The sequence below is a fragment of the Oryzias melastigma genome, linkage group LG11 (genome assembly GCF_002922805.2).
Source record: "Oryzias melastigma strain HK-1 linkage group LG11, ASM292280v2, whole genome shotgun sequence".
Classification (NCBI taxonomy): Eukaryota; Metazoa; Chordata; class Actinopteri; order Beloniformes; family Adrianichthyidae; genus Oryzias; species Oryzias melastigma.
Genome location: NC_050522.1, coordinates 21,368,915 through 21,379,739, shown reverse-complemented (window position 1 = coordinate 21,379,739; position 10,825 = coordinate 21,368,915). Strand labels below are relative to the sequence as shown.

Sequence of the window (10,825 nt, the reverse complement as noted above, 5' to 3'; positions counted from 1 at the left end):
AAATTGTGCCATAAAATGCAGTTTATTGTACCCGAATTGCAATAAAATTCTTACATTTGTCTGCTTTCCTTTAACATTTTAAGAAGTATTTGTAAGAATCCAGACAGGGACATCATGACACGAACATGAAAATCCACTTTGAGGAAATGACTAGGGTGTAACAATTAATTGACTTAAAAATGTATTGATTTATATTTATTTATGAGTCACACTGGTCATATTTTTGGCAAAAGATGTCCAGAACTGAGTGTCAAATCCTTCAAAATGAACTAATAAATTCATTTTAAATGATTTTTGAAATCATTGCATTCCTTGATAATGACCAACATTTGAATTAAATCATCATTTAACAAATAGGATTTTTTTAACTTTTGCATTTTCTCTGCTGACATCCTTTATATTTTCTGAGACTTGGATCTTTATGGTACTGACTCAGAATTCATCAAAGGTGATTCAGCTTTAAAGGATGTTTGAGGGGGATGATGCACACAGCATAGCCAAAATCAGACGTTATATTGATATCAAATCTTCAGTTAACTTTAAAAATAAATTCTACTTAAATTTTGCTTTTTTTTCTGTGCAATTTTTGGCCATTAATAATTAGTTTTTTTAACTGCTTCCTTTTTTTAATTCAGATTTTCTAACTTTGTGTCTGTTTTTGCATGAAAAATGTTTTTGTTTGTAATTTAATTGATCAATCTGAAGCTTAACTGTCATAGTTCTTGAATCTTCCATATCAAATTAATTTTTTTTTTTTTTTTTTACCTATTTAAACCATTTACTGGATGTGAGCAGTTTTCTTCCCATTATGGGAACTTCCTCTTATCAGCTTCCTATCCATTTGACGTAAATCATCCATAATAACCTCCTAATATACTCATCTCGCAGCGTTGGTAGCATTTTCCCGTCGTCATTAGTTTCTGGAGGGTTTTCCTCAAAGGAGTCAAAAAGAAAATTCTCGTAAATCTTCTGCCAGATGTGATTCTTTCCAAATCTCAACTAATTTTTTTGGTAGCCTTTGGCAAATGGGTCATAAGAATACATAAGACACAATTATTAAACTCCCATTAAACCCTCTTATCCATCATCTTTGTCAAAAAGACTCGAATCCAGAACTTTAAGAGAGGTTTTTGCCAGCTTTGTGGGCATAAAGCAAAATCTGGTTTATGTTTATGCTTTATTAACATTCCTTCTTGTTACTATCTTCAGATCTTATTAGTCATACTCCCTTTCCTTCTTGCACGGGAATCCTCCTTGTAGAGAACGTTGTGGTTTTGGTTGCTATATATTCATTTTTTTTGGGACTTTATTCACGACAGCCACTAAATGTTAAGAAAGTAAAATGACCCAAGTTACAAGAACATTTGTCTTTTTTGTCAGTTTGGCGTTAAAAAATTATGATTCAACATAAATAAGTTAAGAAAACATGTTTTAGTGACTAAAACATTTTTTTTCCTAAAATAAGAATTCTTGGTTGGACTATTTCTCTCACCCCATTGCCAGATGTTATGACTTTCTTAATTTTATTTTGAAGGGCAACACAACAAGACAGTTGGAGGCTGACTCCACTCTTAGCCCAGATTTGAAAAATGCAAAAATAAGGGGGGGAGGTGTGGTTGGGCAAAGAGTCAACGGATAGCACTTTTAAAGCCCCATTTAGAGAAATCAACAGCCAAAAAAAAAAAGGATTTTTAGTGTTTGGTTACCCTTTAAGAACTTGTTGCCAGATTATAAATACATATTTTGGGTAAGCAGCTAACTTTCACCCTTACCATGATTAGGCCTTCATTCTTTTTCTTTGTACTTTGAAGGACTGTTAGTAAAGATGAACCTTGGCATGTGAGGAAAGAGACCATTTTTGGTTGAACATAGTAACAAAGATGATTCCTTTAACTCCAATCCCCAAAAAACATAGTTTTGCTTTTATAAACCAGCAAACAAGAAGGTCCATAAAGTGCCGCTATAGAAAAACACAGGAAATTCCTGCACGTCCGCTACTGATTTCCGTTTTATTTTTTTTTTAAATCATAAATAATTGTGAATGATTAACATATCCCAGATCAAATCACATATGGGAAGTCAGGGAAAAGTTCCTGCCAGATTCCTTGAAGACCAATTTCCAGTCTCACATTTAATTGCACCTATGATTAATCTTATAAAATGTCTTTTGCACTTCCTGTCTGCTGTTGGAGAGATCATAGCAAGGAGAATAGACATTAAGCATGGAGCTCTACTTTTCTGATAACTTCTCCATGTGCTCTCTTTCCAGATTGGATACATTCGGTTTGTTCAAAGTAAACCAGAGTTTGTTTCCCCCAATAATCCAGAACAAGTTTTAAGTGTGTATGTAACCTGGTCCAGAACCAGGAACCGCTCTCAGACCCATATTTTGAAGTGGTCTCAGTTGTTTCCAAATCCAGTCATTTCTTATCAAAGATATCCTGAGTATATTTGGTATCAGAATTGAAGTCCTAAGCTGGCTGCACTTTACAACGTGGGTTGAAGGGGTACATAGAGCATTGCTCAGTAGACCCAAGAGGGACCTGGTCACAGGTTGAGGTGTCACAAAAGGAAGGTTCTTAGGATTTCTTCAATTATATACGCGATGGTGGCAAGCTGCTGCTCAAATTGCTTCCCATCAGATCCAGAACCAGCTCAGTGGCCTTGCTGTCCGCCCTGAGACTGGAAGGGTGGCAGTTCAAATCCAGACTGAGTCATACCAAGGACTCGAAAATGGGACCCAATACCTTCATCTTTGACACTCTGCATCAAGGGGTTGGATTGGATCGTCAAGCTACCAAATCATTCCTGAGTTCAGCTGTGTCTGCAGCTCACCCCTCCCCCAGGGGATGGGTCAAACAACTAATGGGACTTTAACTTTAAGAGCTGATGGAACCAGGGGTGCTGGTATACCCTGACTACCATCAGTGCCAAACCCAGTGGGAGACCAAGATCCACTTTGACCTTGTTTAACATAAAGAAAAGCACCAATGCCAATAATGAGAAAGACCATTCAGGAAATCTTTAGAACCATCATGACCAACTGTGAGCCAAAGCCCAACAGCAGAACCAAAGTGAACTGCTACTGTTTGAGACAATTAAAGTTCTGCACTTTCATCAGGTGTTGGAATTGTCGCTCTCGTCAGCTCACACCAGCTCATAGGCCTGAATTTGTCTCTCTTTGAAATTTAAAATACACATAAAGAGAGTTTCTATTCAACTATAGACAAAGAGAACCAACAAGAGTAACTTTTTACACCTATCAAAGTAGTCTGGATGCAACACAGACCACTTTTATTCGTATTAATAAACCTCCTTAGCTCCTCTCCAATCTGAAGAATACTGAAGAATTTCCTCCCTTGATATTATGAAAAAGCACAGGCATTTCACAAGAGTAAAATGGAAAAGATCCTTGTGTTGTTGTAGGCGTTTAGGATGAAAACTATCGGAAGTTGATACAAAGAAAGTTGTGAAACCCCAGGTAGTTTTTGAAGGAATTTCCTTCTTAAGAAAGAAGAATTAATGAGTCTGCATGCTGATCAGAACAGGTTTACTCTGCAGTCTCAGTCGATCGTCACCAGCAGATACTTTGAGCAGGGGAGTTGGACTTCATGCCTCGGGGGCTGGTTTTTCCATAACCCAGCATGATTACCTGGATCAGGTATGTTTTACCAATAAAGGAGCTTCAATGGCAGATTCATTGGTAAGCATGTAGGAAACACTCCAGGCCCTCAAGGCCTAGAGTTTTGACTCTTTTTGAAATGCCGCATGAATACGATATAGTATTTTCAAACACATTAGATGTAAGGTGCATTTGTTATCAGTGTAAGTTAGAAACACAGGCATTGGTGTATGGGATCTTTTTCTTTGCTGCACATAAAGGAGAAGAATGGTCTAAATGAAGCTAGTTCAGACTGTTTCAGTTGAGACCAGAAAGAGTTTCCGGTGGAGGCTGCAGAAAAAACTGAAGGCTTGTTTCCCAAACTTAGTCCGAACATGAGGAACATGCAGGGGAAAAATATCGTTAAAGCGAAAAGTATAATGACTGGTGGTTCTTTGTAGACTCGAACATAGGGGGGCCAAGTTAAGGTTAGGGTACCAGTAAAGGGTTATTGTACTAGGTACCAGTTAGTATGTCCCCTGGACCAGTCCTCGTCTGGTACCACGTACTGAGGGTTATGGACCCTTAATTTTCACGAACAGCCAGTACAACAAAAAAAGATGAGTTTGGCACTTCCACAACATCTAAAAGTGACGTATAAAATCACTTTGGTTTTTTTTTGTGTTTCAAACCATTTTTGGTGATCGAAGACTAAACAGAAAAACATTGAAAGCAGAATGTGAAAACTCAAAAACTTGTACGATTGATCGAGAGTAGCAGAAAACTACAGTGTCGTCAGCATAAAGATGATAGGATACATTTGGCAAGTTTTGACACAAGTTGTTAATGTAAATAGATAACAGAATGAGACCTAGAACTGAGCCGTGCGGCACACCTTCTACACCACAGTTTATTGACAAATTAATTAGGCCACGGCTTGATTGGAGATACCAATATTGACCAGTTTTTTTACCAGGAGAGTGTGATCCATATGCTTTGGAGAGGTTAATTAATAGTGCAACACAGCATTGTTTTGTTACAGTCAAGAGCCTGAATAACCTAATTTAAAGCTATCAAGGTCACTTCAACAGTACTATGCTTTTGTCTGAAACCGGACTAAAAACCAAACAAAATCCTGTTTGATTCTAGAAACATGACTACATGACTTGGAGATTGGCCTGTAAACTTGTCGATTTATTCATGTAATCTATTTATTGGCAACGAGCAAAGAGCTTAACAACGGTTCTTGCAGTAATCCCCTGAAGCAAAAACATGAATAAATCTTTCTACGTTTGACGTCATAGACAAACCTAGTTTGCTGTATAGAAATCAAGTTATTCTTGTTTTGCACATACTTAAGGAGGTTTCTTTATTTTTGTGAGTCAGGAGGGCGTTTAGCTTAACATACTTTCTTGATTTAAAGTTTTATTAATGATTATGTCTCCTTTTTCAGGTTTCGTTGATGGTCATGAACCTGTCAGGTCAGAAAGTCCATCCAAGGAGGGCAGCCCCAGTCAATATAATGCTGTATGTTTTGGTTGCTGCTCATTCCTTTCAGAAGCTGATCTCTGCAGCCGATGGAGGATCTCCGCTTGTGGAGCCTTTCTTTTGGTCTGTAGGTGGATTTTGCAGCAAAAAAATTAGGATTTTTCATCTGCTGTGAGGTTTGTGTGATTTTTTTAGTTTGTAGAGCGACATCTGCTGGGGTTTTACTGCATAGTTAGACAAGAATTTGATCATTTTCCACTTGGATGGGTTTCAGGGTTTTCAGAGTTTTTACTGTGATGTTCTGTTTCTCCAAACATGAGTTTAATCTCTCCACCTGGACAGATAGACTTTGAATGTGCCAATAGTGTCCACAAGGGGGCGACGGAGATCATGTTTTTGTGGAATATGGTTGTAGTATTCATGATGTTTGTATATTTTGTTCAGTTTTTGGACATTTCTGTGTCCATGAAGAAAGTTTATCTGTCTTTATCAGGTACTAGAATTATTATGGACTTTTTTAGGGAGAGGCAGAGTTCTGATTTATTTGATGGATTTTGCAACTTGCCAGTTCTACTTCCAGTATGTATTCCCATGTGGATTTTTTTAATTAGTTTTTTGTGTAAAGTTAAGTTTTATCATTTAGTTATAAAGTTGTAGATCTATTTTTAATTTGTTTTGCTTGAGAAAGTTTCTATATATGTTGATTTGACAGGTTTTTGTTATTTCATAATAATCAATCATTGATTCAGAAACAAATAAACATCAGTTTATTCTTTAATGTCTTCATTTCTGGGTCTGTCTTATTTTTATTGTTCACTGTTATCTTTTTATTAAAACCCTTTTTTCTCTTGTTCATCATTTTTGTAAGAACTGGATTTGGTTTATGTGCCTCATCTTCTGCATTCCTTCCAGACGACAGAATGATGGGATCCACTAAACTTTCTAGAGAAATCAAGTTCTTTCTGTCAAACACTCTCACTTAAATTGTTTTTCTATTTGTCATGCGCCCAGAACTCAACCACCTGATCATGAGTGATAACTGGCCCAAAATCCTTGCAGGAATCCCGTTGAGCTGTTGAGACATGATAAGGTCATTTACATTTTTAGCTTCATTTACATTTCATAAAAGTAAAAAGGCGTTCCTTTTTTGTCGCCCTGAGGCATTTCATGAAACCATTCATTTATATAACCACTGAAATCATTAAATACATAAATATATGTGTAAAATTCAATTTCGTTTTGTTCAATTAGCTTTTCTTTTAAGTGATTTACATTAATTTCGTGAAATATGCCCTTTCATAAGGTGATGCTAAATCATAGTGAAAGTGGTGGCTCCTTGGAGACTACCTGGACCGCCATGTGTTGTGAGGAACTGAAACCAGTTGTCTCCATGTGGTAACCACCAAATGACGTAATGGAGGAGGGGCAGGAGGAAGGATAAAAGGAGCTTTTAAAGTTGGGAGGATATCAGCTTCGTGCTCCAGCAAGCCCTGTCATCATGGTAGGTGGAGACTTGGAGCTTGCAGCTGCGCGCAGACCGTGCGCTCTTGCCAGATGCGCCCGCGCCGCGCATTCCTCTGACGTTTTCTTCTCCGTCTCTCAGGTGTTTGCAGTTCTGCTCCTGCTTCTGGTGGCCTCGGACCTTCATGGCTACAGCATCGACAACCCTCTCACCTACGAGCGCAAAGACTTTGTGACGGGCAAACCGGTGAAATGCAGCGGCTGCCAGCCGGGGTTCTACCTGCGCGCGCACTGCACGACGACGCAGGCGAGTCAGTGCGCGCCGTGTCCGACCGGCACGTTCACGGAGCTGTGGAACTACATCGGGAAGTGTCTGCGCTGCGGGGTGTGCGGGATCAACCAGGTGATGACGAAGCAATGCACGGCGTTCAGCAACTGCCAGTGCGAGTGCAAGGGGGGGTTCTTCTTCAACCCGGTGTACAACATGTGCACGCGCCACATCGAGTGCCCGTCCGGACAAGGAGTCCTCACTGAAGGTATGACCCAATTTCTTCACCTGTCTTTATGTGGGTCTCCAGACCGGGTTGTGTCTCTCTTCTGAACCAAATTGGTGACTCACTTTTTTTCATATAAGATTTTCCATCCCCTAAAATCTTATTAAGATATAATTTCTGCATCCCTCGTTGCCATAGCAACGCGATGCAACACCAGTCTTCCGGTGCGAATCAAAAATATATTTAGCACATTCCTTTCCACGGTAATCACCACCTGGGAAAGGTGCCATCACCACGTGTTTATCTATTTACCTGGAAGACAGAAAATGTTCTGCCATGTTTTATACAAAATAAAGTTTTCAGATTTTAAAAACTTGACCAGAAATGTTCCTTCAGGTTTTTGTTGACTTAAAAAAATGTCTTTTTCTGCTCTTTATTAAATGATGTGTTGTTGTGTTTTAGGTACAGCTAACAAGAACACAGTCTGTCAGACGTGTCCTGATGGGACCTTCTCCAACATCTCCTCTGCTCAGCGAAACTGCACAAAGCACAGGAGTTGTAGTGATGCGGGCCTGAAGACCGTGCTGAGGGGCTCCAGCTGGCATGACAGCGTCTGTGGAAACTGTGACGAGCTCAAAGGTAGAAATTCACGCTTATTTAAAAGAAAAAAACAACTATTTTTATCCTTTGTTTGGGATTATTAGAATTAGTTTGAATTCGGGTGGCAAAACTTAAAAGAAAAATGTTTTATTTGAACGTATACATTGAAAATTGATAAATAAGTTAGGATCTTGAATACAAAAAAATATAGTTTTCCAGAAGAATTTCATCTGGTGTGACAATAAGTCCCAACCAGAAAGGAGGCTGGTTTCAGCTGCTGTACACAGAGGAAACCACTTTCTAACTTTCAACAACTGTATCGATCCGATACCACTCAATATCGCCGATACTGATACCAATACCGATATTTATCGTAAATGCAGTGGATGTGACATAAACCTCAAAATCTCAATTGTTTTTAATCATCGTGAATGTTTTTTGTAAGTTTCCTTTTTTTTAAATTACTTGTTAAACATAAAAACCAAATTAGGACAACATTTTCAATTAAATGGAAAATATTTTATTGAAATAAAAACTTCTTAAAATTGATAAAAGTAAAGAAGTGAATGTAAGACAGTCAATAAACCAAAAAGAAAGAAGTAACTATGATATAAAAATAAATCAAAATATTTAACGACTACAAACAAAACTGGTAGAAATGTAAATAATTTGTAACTTCCTTTCCTTTTTAACCCTAGAGCGCCATCACTGGGTGATTTTCACCCAAGCAAAAGTATTTCCATCATTTTAATTTTGTTGGATTTTTTGAGTGTCATGGGTCTCTGGGTTCAGTCTCACATGTCCCAGGAATGAGAGAACCAAAGGCCAAGTGTATCATTATTGATTTTTTAGAGATTTTTTCTTCTCAATTTCCTTTTTTTTCAATCATTTTCTTAGGATCTTCTTATGCTTATTTCACATAAAGCAAGAAAACTACTCTAATCTGTCATGTGTTGTCATATCTAGTTTTTATAAGAAATACTTTTTTTAGGGTATTTTATATCGGGTACATATTACCTAGCAAAAGTGATGGTGTAATTTTTTATAGCAAAAGTGTTCTAGAGTTAAATAGAACAATAAAAAGTCACTTGTCAAATAAACTCAGCATTTAAATAGAGTAGAACAGTGCACTGAGATCTGCTGCTGAGATTTCACAGGACTGGTGAAAGTGGTGAGACAGCCACTCAGCTGGATCGTTTTCGCTGATACAGAAAAGTCTCAAACAAGAGTAGAAATATCAAAAACTGCGGTAATTAACTTGATATTAATGATATTTTGGATCCAGCTCTAGTTAAAATAAGTATTTCATCCAATCTAGTGTAAAATATTATAAGCACCAACCAAGAATTTTTAGACAAATAATTTGCTAAAATGAGCCTTAAATCAATTTAATTAAGGTCATCTTTAGATTTAAAATAATTTCTGAAGTGTAAACATCAACTAAAACATAATAAATAAAGTCATGTTACTGAAAGTTATTTTAGGACCAAATAAATAGAAAAAAAGTTTTTGAAAATCGATGAATAAAAATGTACATTGAATAATAAAATTACTAAATGAGACTTTTAGTGCTGCAAAAAACTCAGATAAATTGTATTTTTTTTTATTGTAATTTATTTGCATTTTAAAAGTGGAATTGTATTTTATTATTCCCCATTTTTTAACAATTATTATTTGTTGTACTGATACAAGTGTATATAAATATACAGTATATATTTAGAGAAAGTATATATTTAGGAGAAAAGGGGCGTGAGCTACAGTATGTTAAAGATTTTTTGCTTAAGCGTCACTGGTGACACCCCAGGTGTTAAATATTTAAGGAGACAAAGAAAATAGAAACTGGATAGACCGCTGTGCATGCACGAGCGTACGACGGTTACCATTGCAACCTGCACTGGTGTTTTGGAGTATCTGCACTTTGACGCTCTAGCAACCTAAGGAGTTATGCAAGTCTCGACAGGCCGACTTTAGAAACAATCCTGGGAGTTTGTTGTGTTTTCAGTTTCTACGTCTCGTTACCCCAGGAAAACCCAGCTCAAAACTGAAACATGCTCCTGCCTTTTTTTTCATTTCTTTCCCTCCCTCTCTCTTTATCCTGTGCAGATGGAGCCGACTACCTTAAAGAAATCCTCCCAGATTTCTTTATTCACCATAAAATGAACATTAAAAGAAAGCGCCGAGTTGTGCATAAGCTCCTGTCTGAGAGCGGCGAAAAGAACACCGGAACGTCGCAGATGGATGTCTCCCAACTCCAGAGAAAGATAGAAGAATGGGCTCCTTCTTCCACACCAAACCAAGTTCACAAGCTAATAGAAATTTTATCTAAAGTTGGAGCGGATAGTAATGCTGAAAAACTAAAGAGCAAGCTGAACAGGATCAACAGATTTCTGACAGAAGACTGCTCAGTGACAATGGAATGAGGAGAGTCTGTAAACTAATATCCACAGTTTTTTGCAATGCAAAGTCATCACAGACTGATACTTTTAAACATAAGTTAAAGGGTCACCCCAAAACCCCAGATCCAGGGGTAAACCAAAACTTTATTGACAAAAGAGTTCCTCACACACAGTAGGAGAAGCATGAAGACAAAATGATTAAACTGCACAGAAACCCCGAGGACACACAGAGGGCTCCAAGAATGCTGGGTGATAAATCATGTATGCAGCGGAGTGGGCGGAGTCAGAACCAAGAAAAAGACCAAAAGAGAAGCTCCAAACAATCAAATCTTTCTCCTGATCGCAATTCTTGATCACAAAGATACTGGCATTCATCTTTAATGAAAAAGTGTTAGCCTTCCTTAACAAAAAGTAGAACAGTTTATTTTATTAAGTATAACAAGTATATTATAAACCATGTACAGGAAGTATACTAACTGAATACTTCTTCAGAGTAAATCAAGTTTACAAGTATGAAAAGTGAAGTTTATGTTTCCTGTTTGACATTTATTATAGACTTTAATACTTGTAGTACACTTACATAGACTACTTTTTGCAAGAGTTGTGTTAAATCTACCTCCTTTACATTTCAATTGCTCCAAAAGTTATACTTCTATTAGGAGTGGGTGTTACTGCTAAAATACACAACTTGAAATCCCATGGTAGGGGGTTGATTTTATCTTATTTTTATTATCAAATTTCCATTTAAAATAGTTTGGTTATAAAATAACTTTTTAATGTATATA

General features: G+C 37.3%; 1 protein-coding gene across 1 annotated transcript; it reads left to right on the top strand.

Moving 5' to 3' along the window:
• The first annotated feature begins 6,450 nt into the window (after positions 1 to 6,450).
• Positions 6,451 to 10,218, top strand: LOC112162374 (tumor necrosis factor receptor superfamily member 6B). Its single transcript, XM_024298179.2, has 4 exons — positions 6,451 to 6,590; positions 6,693 to 7,086; positions 7,507 to 7,683; positions 9,748 to 10,218. The coding sequence occupies exons 1-4, from the start codon at positions 6,588 to 6,590 to the stop codon at positions 10,062 to 10,064; spliced, it is 891 nt and encodes a 296-aa protein (XP_024153947.1). The 5' UTR covers positions 6,451 to 6,587; the 3' UTR covers positions 10,065 to 10,218.
• Positions 10,219 to 10,825: the final 607 nt, after the last annotated feature.